Genomic DNA, 19,377 nt, shown 5'->3' with positions numbered 1-19,377 from the left:
GGTTCACGTTGTCACCAGGCACTAGCCGTAATGGAAGGGAAGCATCGAACATTATAGTGGACGGGCTTTGCCTTGCTATATATTTTCCCATGGGAAACGTAAATTCTATTTTAAGAGGAGGGTGGAGACAAAGCCTTTAATTCTGCACTCAGGGTGCATCATAAATGCACCAAGGCATCAGCTCACATAAAAGTGATGTGTTGAAGGAAATATTACATTGCAAATGGTTATGTAATTGAATGAATGTTTAAGCTGTATTTTAAATGAGTATGCCTTAATTACTGATCTTTTCATTTTCAAGCAAAATTGAGTTTAATGTAAAAACGCTGAGTGAAGCACTCCCACTCCACACATGAGCAAGATCATCATTTAACAATAATATACTGTACACTTTTAAACAAGAAATGTAAATGCATGTTTATGAACAAAAGAAGAAGTGAAGTTAGAATGATGTTGTGATCTGGACCAAAAAAAAAAAAAACTTTCTATGCATCCAAACAGGTAAATCACATGATCCCAATGTCTCTCACAACCCCTGGGAGGCATATTTTCATGGTATTTAGGGTTCGCTATGGTCCGCTGCATGTGAAGCTAACAAATATCCGCAAAGGATGCTACACAAGACAAGACCTACTGAAATTGAAAGCTCGTCAGGTCTTATTACTCACTATAAAACGGCTCATTCTACTCTTAATCATCTGGAACGAAATACACCCATGTGTTGTTCCTTCGTGTTACCCAAAATGCCGGCTCATTGCATTGCTGGACATTGCTTGAACACTCGGGAGAATGGAATTACCCTTCATAAGTTTGAAAGAGACCCTGTTCGTTGTGAAAAATGGATTGCACGGGTGCAGAGGATGAGAGCTTCGTGGGTTCCTAGTAACAGTTAGGCGTGTATACAGCTCCAAAAAAATATATATTTTGGGGCGGACCACGTAATCGGTCTCTCTCATAACGTAACAAAAGATCCGCGTATGAAATGTGTCGATGTGCGCGTCACCCAGCCAACAATGTCTCGATAGTGTTCATCGCATACTGCGGCGACTTTGAACATACCCCTAAAAGCAACATAGCTCGGCTCTCCCTCCTCCATATATGCCACCAGGGCGCCGAAACTCAGCCACACCGGCTGACATTGAAGTGAATACTGTTATATGTATTTTTCATTACAATATCTATTTTAGAATGTTTATAGGGATGTCAGTCCCACTTTAAGTAGACATAATTGAGTCGTATGGGGATTTTTTTTTTTTTTTTTTGTATGATGGAAGGTCATCTGTCCCAAGTTTATTGACACAATGTGAAGGGTGGTTAAACATGGGATTGTGTATCAGACCACAATTGATTTGGACTCACGTTAACTCCACTGAGTTAAGACGTGTGTGTGCACGAGTGTACTTTTGTGTGAAATGTATCTAGGACCTTATTGGGTACGAGAAGATTGCTCTTCCATGAAGGCTGGAGGTGAGTAGGCTCAAGAGAGTTTATTGAAATGAGGATATAAGAGTGAGATGAATGGTGTTATAGGAATCAGTGGGGGGTGTGTCTTTCTGTGTATTACCCTGATATTCAGAGGAAGAAGACAACAATGTCTGTATTGGAACATGAGATTATCGTCCATTTAATGCTATTGTGTGCTGACACCACATATTGTGTGACAGAGTTTGACATCTTCCCAGTTTCCTTTTTTTTTTTTTTTTTTTAAGTACTGTGTGAATGCTAGAAATCATAGATGAATTATGTTGAGATGAATGTTTCATGACAACTGAGTAGAAAGACTGAAAACACTGCACTATTCATATAAAACAATGCAAAGTTGATGTAATTTGGTAAAAAGTAAAAAAAAAAAAAATTCTCTAGCGCATTATTATGCCTGGTCTTGCACGAAATATTTTCAAATATATGTACTGTATTTTCCGCACTATAAGGCGCACATAAAAGCCATTAATTTTCTCAAAAGCTGACGGTGCGCCTTATATATGGATCAATATGGAAATCTTTAGCGCAGCTCCATCTAATGGATCCATAACCTAAACCCAGTCTCTACTGTAGCGTCTAATCTTTGCACCTTACATATGAAAAAAGTTTTAAAATAGGCCATCCATTGAAGGTGCGCCTTATAGTGCGGAAAATACAGTAATTTTGTTGTCAGCCTGTATGAGATCTTTAATGAAGACTCTTTGGTAAGTAGTGCGACTGTTGAAAACAGTAGCAGTGTAATAAACATCGCACGCAAAAATGATATAATGGTGTTGAGGTCTTTATTTTAAATTTCCATTTTATCTAACGTTCCACTAATATAGAGCCTACTATAAAATCTAAAAGTATTACAGTACAGTATAAAGAAAAAGGAATCAGAACAACCATTTTTCTCTGGGTTTATAGTGTTTTAGCAGATGTATTTATTGACATACCCTAATTAAAGATGATTTTTTTTTCAACTTTCCGTTGTTTCTGGTGAAGTTTGACATTTTTGTGGAGGGGAAATTGAAGATGGTGGTTTGGTTTTGGCAAGCAAACAGTGGGATGTACTAGTGAGGCCCACTTTCAGGGTCCATCCTTTCGATTTATTTATTTATTTATTTATTTATTGCCTCTCTTTCCTCCAAAGGTCCCCTCATAGAACCACGCCTCCACCCCCAAGTGCTGCTGGGACTAGAGCTCAGCATCCTCCATCTCCTCTGATTGGGCAGAATGCCTGTTGGCATCCCCCTTGGCACCCCGTGTAGGTGGATTGTCCCTGTGGTGCCTCCTAAGACAAGGCCTCTGTTGTGGTGGGTGAGAGAGGCGTGAAAATGCACTGGACCCTTCATTCGGCTCCCAAGCCCCATCCGTGCCCCTGCTGCAGGGAGTTGGTCATGGTGGCCATTAACTCTTTAAGAGAGATGAGAAACGTGCTGACTGAATTTGGTTGTTTTGATTAAAAAAAAAAAAAAAAAAAGTGTCATCATGCTTATTATATTTGTATGCACTGTATGTACAGTTTCTGTGTAATGTGGCCGATGTTTTTTTTTGTTTGTTTTATTATTATCTAGTAACCCACCTCCCTCCCCTTTTTCATTCAAATCTTGATATAAAGTTTCTTCTAAAATTGGTGGAGGGTGGTAAGAAAAATCTGGCCAGAGCCACATTTTTCATAACTAGAGGTTTACTATCAGCCTCCATTAAGAGTGCAAACAAGCACACAGACATACATGTGTAATCTTTTCCAGCATAATTCTACTCCGTAAAGTATGATATACTACGTCAATTAAAACTTTGTCTCAAAATGAAACTACTAAACTGCTATATAATTTTTCCAGACTCCTGTTTTAAGATGGGTATCTTATTTTACCTATAAAGGTTGCAGTGGAAACTCAGTGTTATGGCTCAGCCTAATGGTGCCTCCCTTCTTTTATACACAACTAGGCACAAAAAGATTCAAGGAAGAAATAGAAAAATCATTCATGAATCATTTGGTGGTCAGCCTGCACTCATTATGTTGCTTTCCCACTGCATGGGCCTGGCTAAGTTGACCAACACTGTGACAGCCGTGCCTGTTTTGTCCATGGAGGTAAAACGAGAATGGCATTGTTTAAATGCAGATGTTGCAGTAATAGTTCCTGCTAAATCTGTCTTTTTATGGACAGAAGTCAGAAAATGAGTGGGGGTGAGAATTTTTTTAATGAGAATATTTCACAGAGGAATCATAGCAAGGGAATGTTCTCTATTTCCACCCCTTCCCCCACATATTTTCCCAACCTGATTACGATTGTCATGCTTTCACCCGAGCCTCACTCTGCTGTCACTCTGTCCTTGTTCTCACCTCCCAGCCTTCAATGTGGGACTGCAGCTGTTCCAGGGCTTCCAGTTTCTCCATCTGCCGCTTAGTCTCATTTATGTTGGAGCAGACAGCTTTCATGGCCTGCAGAGCCTCCTCTACAGCAGGATAGTCAGCATGCTTCTTAGGGGTCCGCTTCAGTAACTCCTTCGGTGGGGAAACGGGACACGCGAAATGTAATTTGGAGGGCGCATTTTAGAATCTTTTAAAACTGCAAGAGCACTCGGAAATCGCAGACCTCAACAAAGGCACATGAAGTCAATTATTTGAAGTTACATCTTAGGAACTTAATACGGGAGCTACCAGATTAAAGTTAACATTATAATAGTTGTGTTAGTGACTTCTTACTTTGAGTAGTAGAGGGTACTTGCAGATCCTCTGGATGGGAGTGAGAAGGTAGCCCTCCAAGGGAATATCTGTGCTCTTCTTCCCACCCAGAAGCATACAGTGCTGAAGAAGAGGCAAATCCATGTAAAAATACAAACAAATGAACATACTGTACAATTGACATGAAGCAGAGCTACTTTGCTCATCATAAACACATTCACATCAGAATGGAAAGACTTAAAAAATAAATAAAGATCTCAGGCCAAAATAAGAAATAGTAAAAATGTAATGAAAAGTTGTTGAGAAAGCATCTTGGGATTTTGGGATGAGCCAAGGAAGAAGCCTTGCTTGTGCATCACAGAGTTACCTTGACTTATGCATTTAATTGTTCCAGGAGCAAGCACTAAACTCAATTTAACTGAACATCCCCAAAAATTGTTCCTCACTCAAATGAATTGAAATGCCATTAATCCTTTCCAGCCACACACAAAAAAAACCCCAATGTGTTTTTAATACAATTTAAAAATACAGTAGCACTTTAGTATATAAAACCAAAACAGAATATAAAGTTTTAAAGTTGGTTAGTCTATGTGTGGGCATCTAGCCATGAGTTTTGGTCTGCTGTAGATCCTTGTGAGTGTTCACATTCTGCCATTGCGTATTTGACTGTTCATGCAATTCAATAAATATCTTCAAATGCATCGGGGACCATGACCCCCCCTGACTACCTTTGTAACTCCATTAACTAATTTTGGGTTGCAAAACAGAACCTCATCAAATCATAATTATGAAATGAGTCAATGTACCACTGTACTGTATTACAGTGGCCATACTACTACAGTATTGAGCCTCATTGTACAGTAAAAAGGGTAAATTTGCTGAATTTGGATCACTGTGTATTCTTACATCTTTACTTTCATTGAGTATGAATCTACATCAAGTCAACATTTTGTTCTCAGTGGAGGATGCTCTGGAATCAAACCATTATTCCAAAAGGACTATCTCTTTGGTCCGAATCTGGGATGTGTATATTGCCTTTACTTCTTGACAACTCAATATATTTCAGCATCTCCTGGATGCACACTGTAAGGCTGTTTGTAGGGGAGGCACACGGACAACGTGGAGCTGAAGCTGCATTCCAGAAAAATGGTAAATCGGAAATTTCAATATGGTAGAAAGAATATGCAACGTAACAATCAATGTATATGTAATATAGTGATTGTCCACTCACCACAATGCACTAAAAGATGAGTAGTACTTGAAAAATACTGTTAACTTCAGAGTGCTATGTGTATATTCTCCTGTATTATCTCACGTAAATATATTCAGTCAAGGTTATTTGAAACAAATAAAATAGCTCAAGGTTTTCTTTTGTCAGGGGTGTGGCACGAATTGTCTTTTGATCAACAAAAATCTTGTGTTAATTATCCACATTTTTGTTTGCATTTGACTAAAGTGCTTTGACTGAGTTTTTTTTTTTTTTTAATTTTCCCCACACGTTTGCTTGTTAGTTTATTTTTGTTCTGTTCATGAAGCAGTGGCCTCCGACAATTGTTTGCATTTCAATCCCGGACAACGTGCTGCAGCAGTCGAGAATGTGCAACATCTCCAGCTGCAGGACTGCAATCCGTGCTCGTCGGGAAGCAAAGCCGGGGGTGTCCCACATTTTCTGAATATCTTTTTTATACACAAATTGTTACATGTTTATACAGCACTAGTTATGCTCTCCCTAAAAATCATGTCAATGTGAGACAAATGTTTCGTTATCAATGAAATGGAATTTGTGTCACGCAACTCTTGTTACACAATGTTTTTTTTGTTTTGTTTTGTTTTTTTTTTTTTACACGTTTGACGCATAACGTGGGGTGGTAAGGGTGGATCCTGCTACTGATTTTAAACCCATTATCTGATCATTGAACTCATTACTGGAGTTCTCGTGAACCTCAGTTGTAAACTACAGTAAACCCCAACATGCTGTCACTATGATTTTATCTGAAATTCTCAGTTTCATTTTGCGCTTTCGGGGTCTGCTTCTGCCAAAATTTTGAGCTGGAGCACAACATTGTCATGTGTTAAATTATAATGTTGAAACTCTCAAGACTCATCATTCACCAGAAGGAGCCATCTCAAAATCAGTTCAATAGGTACCGATGCTATCGCTTCAGAACCTCCTGTTACGGATATAGTGTCAGTACGATTTGAGTGGGTGAGAAAACGACAAAAAGCCATGCACGCAAAGCATTTTAACAATCAGAATAGAATACTGTAAGCAAAGTTAAGGTGATTCCATTGAGCCTTTTGTGTTCCCAAAGACCGGGTCAACTTATGGTTCCAGGAATCTCAGTAAAAAGGTTCCTCTCCTGTGGAACCATCTTTTAGATTCTCCCAAATTCAGTCTGGTGGGCAGACACCCTCTCTATATTTAAGAGCAGATGGAAAACCTTCCATTTTGTCAAAGCTTATAGTTAAGGCTGGCTCAGGCTTGTCCTGAATCATCTCTTTGTTATCCTGCCACAGGCCTCCACTCCTTGAGGGTTTCCCATTATGCACGGCACAGCTCTCTTTTTGAAAGCATCTCTGCTCATATCCATAATATTGTTTTAGATTTGTTTTTTTTTTTTTTTACTAATTGCATTACACTTGCATATTTTTGTTTTGTGATGTCACCACAAAATGTGGCCAAATGGGAAAGGTGTGATTATAACCAAAGACACCAAAACCGGGATAAAAGTGGTACACACCTCTCTACACACTGAAGCTATTAAACATCTATCGAAAAGTCCATTACTGTTTGAACAATCGGATAAACATTTATTTTGCATTGAACTTGATTGCAACAATTAAAAAAAATAAAAATAAAACATACGAGAACAATTCATAAATGTCACTCAAGAGAGACGGATGAACTCGGCAACCTCTTTGAAAGTGATTAATGTGAGGGACAGGTTACTATTTTTGACACTTTTGAGGTTGCTTCAGGTTCAACTACGTCTGTTAAAGGTTATTCCTATAACTGCTGTGAATAGTGATTATTTTTCAAGTACATTAAACTATTATGTTCCCATTAACTAATTATGATTCAGTTATTGCATTGAACAATAACAGAAATGACTATGTCGATCATTATTTACCAAAGTAAAAGATGTTGACGAACGTCTTCCAGCTTTCATGAACCACTGCAAAAATCGGTGAATTACTGAAGTCAGAGCATTTGGACAATTTTATGTCAATGTCTCCAAACAATTGACAGAGTACCAAAACCGTTTACGGACGGATTCGAAACTAGATTCATTGCGAATCAATTGATTGAATTGAATCAATGAATCAATTAATTGTTGTACTTCTACAAATGTCAATGCAATATGCCAAATTGGGTCGCCATTTATAAGTCTACCATCAAAAGTCTGAAATTGATTAGTTCTACTTCCATTATTTCGTCTGGAAGAAATAGACTAAAACTTAAAACTGGAAATCAACCAGTGCTAACCTTAAAGGTTCCACTGTACTACAATTAATATCGCGATCACATTTATATTGTTCCATACTCATCCACTGTTCTTGGTCTCTCAACCCAATTGGTCAAGGCAGATGGCTGCCCAACCCACAGTCTTGGTTGTGTTCAACAGTTTTCATTTCACTTCCTCATCGTACTTGTTCATATAAGTTCTTTGAGTCTCTTTTATATACTGTATTTGGACCATGGTCTACTCTGTCTGGAAATATCCTTTAAATATATAAATTGGCACCATACTGTACATATAATTAGAATTGAACTGAATTAAACTGAATTAAACTGGCACTTTTGGAGCATTTGCAGAAAGAAAGAAATGCCTTCAAAACAGAGTGCAGAATCCCTTGAATATCTCTCTCTCAAACCCCCCATTTTCAAAATACAGTCAAGCTCAGAACCTAACTCTTTTCTTTCTACTTGTTTATAATCTGCAAACCTAAAACAAGAACTCGCCCAGATCTTCCACAGTTCTTCATTCTGACCTCCTTTTTTTTAATTCTCTCCTTCTCTCTAAAAGTAATTAACACTTCCTTTTTTATCTTTACATTCAATTCTCGAAGCTTCCTTGTTTGTATGATGCAATTAGTGTTAAAATGGTCAAAATCAATTTCGTTACACGGACATATTTGTTGAAAATTCCAAATTATATAACTGAAGCAGAATTCAACTTTGTCTTTTTTTGTATCGAGAATTGTGTTACAAATTTGACTGTTGTAACTATGCAACTATATTGTCATTGTCGATGTTTTCATTTTACTGCAGTTTCTGATAATGAATCAATCAATATGTTAGGTCAACAAAGAGTCGATGTGAAATTATTTTGGAAATACAAGTGGAGGATCAGTTAGCCACAACAAAGACAACGCTGACATTGCCACTTTGATCCCACTGTTTCCAAATAGACGGGTCAGGAAAAAGCCACGGCCCCAAACATCTGGCACCAACTCCTGTACATCGGATGTTTCTACCAATCCCATCAAGGCTGGCAGCACTACACAGCTGGCTGACCCCCGAACCCGCTCTCTAGCTCCTCATCCCCACAGAGTCTGCAGAAAATTTCCTCAGCAAACCCTTGTCACCACTTTAAGCTTATTGTCTGGAGCCCAGCGTTTGGGGTGTCAAAACATGGAAACAGCTGGCAGCGGAAACACTACAAGAGCGTCACACAAAAGTGACCTTGATGGCACTTGCATCCTGTCCGGGGAGCAAGAACCTCTATGACCCTGTTATGGTCTTGGCCTCTTTATGTAAGTGTTAAAACATGGAAATGGATTTGACGTAATGAAAGGAAAAAGAGGAGGAAGGAGATGACAGAAGAAATATATCACAGGGAAATTTGGAGAGACGGATGGCGACGGCAGTAGGTGGAAACAAATGAGGTCAAAGGAATGGACAACACCATTAGGGAACATGATCCTCCTCAAAGGTATACATAAAGATAAGTGAAATTGACAGGGCGTAAGTATAACTGGAAAAAGGATTGTGTTCAGAAGACAGAAATGTGTTCTCCACAGTTTTCCACAAAGATTTTTGAAAACAGTACCTACAGAGGCAGGTAAAAAGGTTTGTACTTGGCATAAGTGAAAACTACTAATAAACTATTACTAGTAAAATTCCTGTTTTCTCCCCAAAAAATCCTATTAAATAAAGCTTGATAACATGGTGCACTATGCAAAAGCTTTTCCTTACCAGGAGGAAGGTCCTGATGTGGGGTATCTTGTTTAGCTCCATTAGGAGTCGCAAAGCCTTCTCGTGGTTGCTACAGTACTCGCCGTATACAGAGAAACTCTCCCTCTGCCAAACAAAAGAACACAAAAAAACAACAAAAGGGATGACAGAGTTTATAGTGTACTGTCGTTTTCCTGGTGGTTAATGCCGCGTTGAGCGTACTGCGAATGTCTGCGACACCTACTTTGTTAAATTGTGACGCTTGTACTTGAAGAACACGACACTAAAGTAGTAGTAGTAGTAGTAGCTATCTTTGACAAACTTCTATTGATGTCCTGTTCTTCATGTGTAATGTGATACATGAGACTGTGGAACTATAGTAATTTGTTATACATTATTCACATCGCTAGCATTGCACAGACAATGCATAGACGCCACCAAGTCCTTATTTGACCCTGAAGTGTGTCTTCCTTCTGTTGTCAGCCCTTATTATGTCCCTACAGTTTGCTACAATCGTTGGAATGAGAAACAATTTACTGTATAAGGTGGGGGTTACAGTTGAGAATGTGCATTTGAAATGGGCTCAGGAATGAGGTTTGTAAGGGACGTGCTGGGTAATAAAAATGCTTTAATTTTGCTGTCTGCCTTAATTGGCACGTTTCTGACACATGGACCTCAAATAGATAACACGAGCAAGCATTGGGACATTAAGACAGCTGAAAAGAAAATATTGGAACTATGCCCATGGATCATACCATTGGGAGTATTACCAAAATTCTGGGGAAATTTAGAAATATGCACTGGTAGTGCTGTTGGTACATGCTGCTGTCTTTCACACAGGTGGTGCAGGTTTGATTCCCAGCAAGTGCCCCAGTTTCAAGCCACTGCTAGGGATGAAAAAAAAAATGGGTGGGTTGTGTCAGGAAGGCCATTAGGCAAACAAATCCTACCAGTGACTCGGCATTTCGACCTCCTCACAAGAAAAGTCTTTGAAAGCGCCTTCAGAAAAACTTATTATTAATTTATGACTCAATTTCATTGAACTATAGCAGTTCATTGTGTCTATTTCTATACTTTTTTTAATATAAAATTGTCGACCTGCAGATGCAGCAGAGAAATGCGAACAAAGCAAAATGCTTTTTTATAGAACGCCTACTCTGTTTCATCCCCATAACTCGAGGGAGGTAACAAATCATTTGGAGGAAAAAAAAAATTGCATTTGGCAGGACGATAGAAAACACATTTGTAAATTACCTCAGGAAAAAGCGTGGCAAGTGTGATAGTGTGAGTATAAGAACGGATAGCCTCAATTGCACTGTGCAATGAACTTCGGTTACTATTTCACATTTGGTTGACAAACACGCTGAAGATTACAAAAATAAAATAAATAACTTGCAAACTATCACTTTTGGGCATGCTTCAACAGGCTCCCGACTTCTGTCTCCAATATAAAATGCTGACAAATTTGACAAAGAATTGAAAATTCCACAGAACGCAATAGGAAGATGTTTATGTCCTGCAATTGCTACTGGATCGCTTAACTATATCAATATGAAAACTCAGTTCTGATCGTGTGAAAGGTTTGGTTCCGGTCGAATCTTTTTCTTGTTTTTTTTTTTTTTTTTTTTTTTTTTTGGCGAACCAAACAGCGTGCAGTGTGTTAGAGTGATAATATGAGTTTTGCAGTTCCTTTCAATCATTCAACTTTTGAAATATTTGTTCAGGACTCTTTAACTTTTATTTAGTACGACTATCCAGTTCCACCGTCAGCGTCACTTGTTTTTACACTTATATGACACCCGCATATCATCATAAAATATTACTTGAAATTTGCCTGGATTGATTTCGCTAATCCTGAGATGTCAAACTTAAGGCCCGAGGGCCAGATGTGGCACACCGCGTCATTTTATGTGGCCTGCAAAAGGAAATCATGTGCATAAACCTCCATGCTTCTTGCTAAAATCTGAACAAAATTCTAAACTGTCATATGTAATGAACAATAATAATATGATGAGGTTTGCTTTCCCTGTCATAACGGTCCTCTGAAGAAAATAGAAATGACAATGTGGCCCTCGACAAAATATTTGTTTGACACCTCTCCGCTCATGGATTGTTTCCATTAGAGGAATTTTGTTTTAAAAATCCAAAAAAATATGAGGTTGACCTGTATTGGAAAAGATCGTTTTAGATTTTAGCGGGCCACCTGTAATGTGTTTGACTACAGCTTTAGCAAAGGACAAAATAAAACAAAAAAAAAATCATGCACATTTCTAAAGGGAGATAAGGAGAATTGACCAAATAAATTGGGAGATTCTTCAATCCCCAATCTTCATTTGTATTGCCTTTGCAGTCAATGTACGCTTATGACCAAAGCCCAAACCTAAAGTATTTCCTGTCCTTGGATGTCAACAAGTCACGTCAAGTACACGCAAAGTAGTGTTCATCTATTCACTGGGTTAAACTTAAATATCGGCTCGATGGTGAAAAACACCACTTGTGCCCAGAAAAGCTTCATGACTCTTTGATATAAGTAAAGCTTTATTTAAATTATCTTTCAACGTAATGTTATTCCTAAGGCAAGATGAGAGGTTTGTGTCACGCTCTGAGAAGTGAAAGCATAATGGCTGTAGTTCAGAACGTATAATGACGTGAGTGTTGGTGGACTCGTGGAAGAGACGCCCAGATTGAGCAAATATTGACACCTCTGATTTCTCATCCAACATGCATTTACTTTTTTTTTTTTTTTTTTACTTTGGAAGGTTGGAGTAAATCAAAGAGCAGAGTCTTCAAGTGGGATTTCTTAAGTACTTCTTTCTTAAGAACTCTAAGAAAACTAGTATTTGAAGAAACTTAACTCGTAGCATCTATCCTTGTGTTGATAAAGATGCTTCTTCAATGAAACGTTCAGCCTTGGAATAGTAAAAACTGGCCATGGTTGGCAGTTCGTCGTATGGAACAATGTGGGAGGTTAATCAAATCCCAGTCATGGTTGTGACCTCTGCCTGAGTTCAAGGGCTATGGCCCGGAGGGTGCCAGACGGGGCCGACCAATTGGCTGAAAGCTATGTATCAGTGCTGAAGGTGGCAAAGGTCATGGGCTGCAAAGGGAAGTGTAATAGATACGCAGCAACAAAGGGGGAGCTTGTAGGGAAGCTCCATATCTCCAAAGAACAAAACAAACACTGTGCCACGCGTCATCACACGCACATTCTCTGTGATCATGCTATTTAGGGAAAGTCTCACTAAATCATGTTGCTCAAAATATTTTACAGTTAGTAATAAAAATGTTAATTTAAGGAGTGAATATTTATAACTTCTTTCAATAACCGATTTAAACAATGTTGCTTATGTTTTACTTACTGTAATTTATACAGAACATTCAAATGTGCTTATCAGTAAAAAGGGAAAAAAGTAAATACTAGACTTAAAGATTTATATCCTTCTACTTAGCAATCATGAAATCAAGTTAAACTGTCTGTGTGTAATGTGATTCGAATCAGAATGTTTTATACATCCCTGACGGATATTTGGTTTTGTAACATTAGTTACACTTGTAGCAACATTTGCAGGGAACATTTTTGCAGAATGGTCATGAAATCAATGTAATTTCATATATGCCAACATTATGATGTGACAGTTCTAACAAAATGTGTTTTTATTGTCAACAAGAACAATCACATTATTACATTTAGAAAGTGCAATGTTCGGTTTGTCTGGTGCAAGATATTTAAACTGTGAGTGATTTAAAATACGAATCTACTTTTCAACTTTCTAAAATGATCTTAAACACTAAATACCATAACCTGACTTGGATAATATGAAATAGTGCATATTTATTTTTCTGTGAACATAGTTGCAATGTTATTTTGGAAAACATCTTTAGTATTTAATTGTGATAGAAATGGTGACATTGGGTTTAAAGTTATTGAGTGTCTCTAAAAAAAAACAGCACGTCTTCTTTCCTAACATTTTTTTTAACCCTGTACTTGCGCATCCACAGTCTGACCTCTCTGTGGCCCAGTCTAACCACACTGTGATGGAAAAAAAAGAGTCCCATAATCAATTTTCCGCCCTGACAGACGGAACAGCTTTGACGTCTCGTCCACATGTGCGACTGTGACGCTTTCAAACGATGAGCCAATTGAAGGAGTTATTAAAAGACACTTGCAATGAAAGTGACTTTATACAGCAAGGAATTACCGAGTTGCTTGAGTAATATCACTATAGAGAAGATGTGGTTCAGCAGAATGGATCCCGAAAACGTGTGACTGGTGAGATGTACTTTTGCAGAACCAAAGTGTCAAAAAAGAACAGAATTCACAACACTTGACACTAATGCATCAGAGCATGACATAACAATTCCCTGATATTGTGCTAATATGCTCCCCGGGTCGGTAAACTGTTTAGGGCAGGGGTGTGAACCTCATTTCTGTCGCAGGCCACATTTTAGTTACGGTTTCTATCAAGAGGGTCATTAAGACTGTGACGCCATAAAACTTTGTAAATCGCCTCATCTTGGTTACGAATGTAATTTATGAACTAATTTTGGAATCAGTTTTCAAGGATAGTAGGTTTTTCAACCATTGTTTATGTTTGGTAACAACAAAAGCCTGTAATACTTCAACATTATCACTTAGGATACATGACAATTTGAAATTTTGTATAAATTTTCACAAGAATCGTGGAAGTTGACACACAAGATTTCCCTTCACGGGCCACATTAAATCACGAGATGGGCTGGATCTGGCCCCCGGGCCTTGAGTTTGACACCTGTGGTATAGCACATTTAAATAGAATATATATAGTGTATTTCAATTTTTTCATCACCATTTTTTCATCAATTGTCAAAATTACATACCATCTCATTGGCATGATAGAGTGTCACATTATTAATGGAATATTGTTGGAAAAGGTTCTTTGATCAAGTATTAATGAGCGAGACCAGAATGTAGAGTAACAAACTGTACTGCTTGGTGGAGACAAGACTTGTCAATGAAATTCGTTTTCCCCAGAAGAGTGTTGTGCTGTTGTGTGTGTGTGTGTGTGTGTGTGGGGGGGGGGGGGGTTGAGTCACATAGATACTGTGAAAAAAATGCCACACCCAGTGTACAAAGTAACCCAACACCCTAAAGCTACTGTATCACACTCCTGTTAATGTCCTTTAAGAGTCGAAACATATACTGTACTACAGTTCCATTCTTGCTTACTGTACTTCAGGCGTTCTAATTGCACATTTCTCAACAGATTTATCAGAGCTAAATTCTTATATGCAGTACACAGGGCAGTTATAAATCCATCATTTAAAAAAAAAAAAGTGGTTTAAAGTTCCACTGTCACTGTAGTAGACCATGGCACAATAACCTGCTGAGACACTCAAAGGCGTCAGTGAAAGTTGACTTGAAAATAGTTGGTCAAAGCAAGAGAAAGTGAGCCAGGGTGAGATGGAGATGGAGTGGGACCAGCAGAAAGACATTGTCCCCTTGCAGACTGACACAGCAGCTCTTCCTTTCTGGACACAGACCCTTCTTTGTTTGTCGCCAGAGGCCATACGAGTTCAAACAGAGGGGAGCGATGGTACTGGTGGGTGGGGTGAAAAGCAGGATGGATGGTTGGAATGTTTACAATAAAAGAGCCAAGAAGACACTAAGATGTTTATATGACACTACAGAATCGGTTGGTCCAACTTTAAAGGTCTACGACACCAATAGACTAATACTTTGGTAAAACTATATAAAGATGAATAAAAGTCATTGGAAAGACATAAAAAAAAATATGTTTTTCTAGAGAGAATTTGGTCAGAGTATGGTTTAACGTACACGAGTAATATTTTTTGTTAACTGTGCAGGTTTTAGTGGTGTAGAATTTACTCTACTTTATATAATTAAACAATTATTTATTAGCCAAGTACCTTAGTTTGAAAAGTGCTACGCCCAGAATATTCGATTGGAAATGCATATTGTGTGTACAGTGTACAGTCCGAAGTGTGGATGCTTTCAGGGGAAGACTTGAGTCAGTCAAACAGCTTAAGTAGCAGCCCAAGATGCCCAAGTACAACGCTGACAGACGAAGACGTGGGGTAGTTTTCTCTCTGGACTAATCGAACCATGTTGCTAGCTCAACTCTGTTGCATGCAAACATGCCGAGTGACTAAAGAGTGAGATAGAAAACGATTTAGGGGAGGACCAATGCTTTTTGGGGGAAATGAAGACAGACATGTTTGTGTGTTTCAGTGAGTAGGGGGTTCGAGGGGAGGGTGTTCTCTACAACATTAGAATTTCAGTTACTGTGTTTTCCATACATTTGTGGTTACGGGTGGAAAGTGTACTGTACGTGTTTTGGATGTGCCTGCGGTTGCCGTTTGTGTGGTGGGACTTGATTGTTCATGAGACTTACAAACTGGAGAAACACGTGTCCCAGTGCATGATGAGGCTGGGGTTCGGGCTGCAGGATTGCTTCCAGAGAGTACAACACCTCTTTGTGCAATTCCAGGATGTCCTCAATGTTGGAAAACAGAATCTAGAAACAGTGGGGTGATTTAAACGCAGAGGATAGAAAGGAAGTGGGAGATAAAGGAAAAGGAAAGACGTGACCAGCAGATGGATCGAGATGAGGGGCAGAGACGTATAACAGGAAAAATAATTCAGGCTAAAAGACAACTCAGATTCACTTGTTTAAAATGTCAGTCCTACCTTAACGTGTTCAGGTGAGAGACATTGTTGGTCATCTGCTGTTTGACTGATTCTGTGCAAAAATGCCTGTGGAGGGGGGAAAAAAACAAAATATAGTACATTACATCGAAAGCAAAATGCAGCCATGAAAAAGGTCTAACCTTGTTTTGCGTGTCTGCCATTTGTAAATAGAAGTCTTGGTTGTTTTCGCTGATTACTACGAATTGTGAAAGCAACTGCTGCCAATTTGGAACGAGATAGACGCACCCCTTCAAGAGGAAATTTTGTCTTCGAAAAACATAAAGCCACAGAGCATCAAAATTCTCTCATTTTACATGGCTCCATCAAGAGAAAAAAATATTAAACAAGTGGTTTTGTTTACTGCACCTGAATTTTATTTGAATTTCTAATGTCTGAAGAGTTTCAGACTAACGAAATAAACACCTTTGTGCCTTTTTGGGACACTAACAACACCACGGTCTCATGGATTGCACACGCCTCGGTTTATAGTCGAATTTTCCGCCTCAAACTAGGACCGCACCAAACAGCACCCACCATAGTAAGACGGACAGATAACACCAATGGCGAATGAGGCTCTCCTGTGTTTCCTTCTCGGGTTGCGGATGTTGAAGACACTAGGGAGAATATTATCTATTCTGTCTGTGGCGTGTTGTGCCATAAGTCTGGGATTAATTCACTGGTGGGTTACATAGAGTAGCGCCGATATGATGTCATGTTTATTGCCATCCTGCCATGAAAACACACAACCACCTCAAGATTTACCGCTAATTCAAAACCTGGCATTCCAGCTGAATTGCTAAGCTTCACTGAAGCACAACACTGTATTACATTCCTCCCTAACAGAGCATACATGTTCAATAGATTAAAGTACCTGAAAGTTGATGTCAAAGACAGCAACCAAAATAACAGGATCACGTCAACCAGAGTCGTGATGGTGCGCCCACAGTTGTGTTTGCATGCTTGCCAGGCAACTTTATGACATTTGACAGATGACAGTGAAAAAAGGGGGATGTGAATCCTCTCCCATCACTTCCCCATTTTTCTGTCCATTAGCCCTGATTTGACATTATTAAAGTACATCCGTCTGACTTTCGACCTCAGCTCCAACCACCGTCTCAAAAATAAGGATAAAGCAGACATGGCCATTCCCCAAACCACTGAATCAAATGCTTCCCTGCAGTCTCCTTCTCTTTCATCTTCCATCCTCTTTCTGTTGGTGTTGCAGTTTATGATTGTTGCTAATGGCAAGGACCTCGCCTTGCAATTCTCTTCTCCCAACTGCACACTTGCACAAAGGAACAAAGGAGATTCTCAAAGTTTTGTGAAGTATCAATACTGACCAAGACAGTCCAAATGACGATATGTGAAACGCTTGAGACCAAATTAAAAGTAACTAAGGATTCTTTCATGGATTTTCTTTTTGGTTTTGTTCTTTTTTCCCTGTTACTTGGTTCACACACGTAGATAAGAATTGTATGTTTAATTTTTCTGAAGTGTCAAAGATTTTGGTGAAAAAAAAAAAAACAAATCAATGCTGTAACTGGAGATAGGCATTTGACAACATTTCCTTCATTAACTACTGGAGGCAAAGTTCCAGTCATACGTTGGCGACCAAACCTTAATTTGTACAGGTCACGCCCGTCTGTCGTGTACCAGGGATGAGAATGACCAATTTGGAAAAACACTGAAAATGTCTGTCGAGGGGGGGGGGTGATTTTCCTCCTGGATATTCTTTGCTCCTATCGGAACACAGAGTGCACAGCACTTTGCCGGGAATGTCCACTTTTTGTATGTGTTCGGTTAGACATGTTGATACCATTTTCGGTCCTATCTGCACGGTTACATTTTTTTCAAGCCATGCCTGTCTGAAACAGTTTTTGATTCCAGCATCCTTGTCAATTGCCCTTGCTCAATCTTCATCCTTTTTTTCTAACACTTTCGCCATCGTAAAACTTTGAACACACCGTCGCTCAGTTCGCGCTAAGTCCCACGCGCCATTACTTGGCTAACCAACAAGTTACACTGCGATTTCTGAGAACCGAGAACACATGTACATGGCAATGGTGAAACTCGATTAACCACTAACACGATTGGATCGTTATACTGTATAACTCTGTTGTCCAATCGAGTAACCTGCCGCAAACAAGTTTTAATGTTTATGTTGCAAAATGCAAATATTTACACTACCGAGCAAGTTAGAACGGGATATGATACTCGTGCTTGTGCTAGCACTAAGCTGAATTTGCAGCTCGGAGCCCACCACCGAGAGGCAGGCGCACGATACCCTACCCCTACACCCCCCCCCCCCCCCGAAAATTTCCCAACGGATTTGCGCTTATCTTGAGAATGGTCATTTTGGTCTGAAAAAGTCAGAAATCCGCTGATCAGCGGAAAATTCTCATCCCTGGTGTACCTACTCTGACACGATCAAATGAAAAACACTCAGTACAGTAAATGAGCCATCTTGTACCCTCTGACAAGGTATTCATATGTTGCTCCACATACTAGTAGTTCTTTGTTCTCCACGAGTAACCCTCAAAACTGGCTGTGTCGGGACTGTCGGAAATCGAGATCCCGATGTATAAAGCAACATTAAATATCAATTCACTTGTTGAACTTTCATGTGCAGTAAATTCTAAATATTTTTTGCCCTATTTAGTAAATACAAAGTTGAGTAAAAACAGCATAAAGTTCCAGTAAGTGACAATTAACTTTTGTACTTTTTAGGAATAAAACTCGTGCCTTGCTTTTCATGAACACTTACCTACTACACAACAGTATTTTAATCTTGGTCACTGTGATGTTACTTGGAAAAATAAGTATTTTTTTAAGTTGTCCGAGGTGTAAAAAGTTTTAGAACCACTGACCTGAATGACTTGATTTTTGATTTCTTCCCCTTGCATTCAATTCTCAAAGTCCATTCTCTGTCAACCAATTAATGAACTGCAATGAGTCAACCTCTACCCTTTAGGTACTGCATCAAAGTGGCTATTACCCCAACGGACAGCTGCTAAAAGGCAGCACAACACAAATCAACTGTCACGATATCATTCATATCGGAAACACTAAAGTCGTCATAAGCATTTCAACTTCATTCAAGTGTTGGGTTTACTGGCCACTAAAATAGGTGCTCTGAGTCTCAATGGCAACACTAAAGATGCTTTAACCCTTATTCCAAGCTACTCAAGCATTCAAATTATTTCGAAGCTGGTATTTTGGGCTAAAATTATGACATGTTGCTGCTTCAAGTTAGAGTAATCTTAAATAAAACATTCCATGCACTATAAAAATAAACTCCAGTGTTACATACAGTAGCTCTCACTCCTTAGAATAGCTGACAGTTATAATCACACATTTGCT

General features: G+C 39.0%; 1 protein-coding gene across 4 annotated transcripts in view; it reads right to left on the bottom strand.

The window, feature by feature from the left end:
- Positions 1–19,377, bottom strand: part of prex1 (phosphatidylinositol-3,4,5-trisphosphate-dependent Rac exchange factor 1) — an 87,875-nt gene that overhangs the window by 50,494 nt on the left and 18,004 nt on the right. For all 4 annotated transcript variants that reach the window (XM_061800828.1, XM_061800807.1, XM_061800814.1 and 1 more), the window contains exons 2-6: positions 16,018–16,083; positions 15,722–15,844; positions 9,351–9,455; positions 4,172–4,273; positions 3,809–3,970 (exon numbers count right to left, since the gene is read on the bottom strand). In XM_061800828.1, the coding sequence (XP_061656812.1) occupies positions 3,809–3,970; positions 4,172–4,273; positions 9,351–9,455; positions 15,722–15,844; positions 16,018–16,083 (558 nt within the window). The remainder of the gene's footprint in view (positions 1–3,808; positions 3,971–4,171; positions 4,274–9,350; positions 9,456–15,721; positions 15,845–16,017; positions 16,084–19,377) is intronic.

The sequence above is a fragment of the Syngnathoides biaculeatus genome, chromosome 2 (assembly GCF_019802595.1).
Source record: "Syngnathoides biaculeatus isolate LvHL_M chromosome 2, ASM1980259v1, whole genome shotgun sequence".
NCBI classification, from domain to species: Eukaryota; Metazoa; Chordata; class Actinopteri; order Syngnathiformes; family Syngnathidae; genus Syngnathoides; species Syngnathoides biaculeatus.
This window is presented reverse-complemented; position numbering and strand designations above follow the sequence as displayed.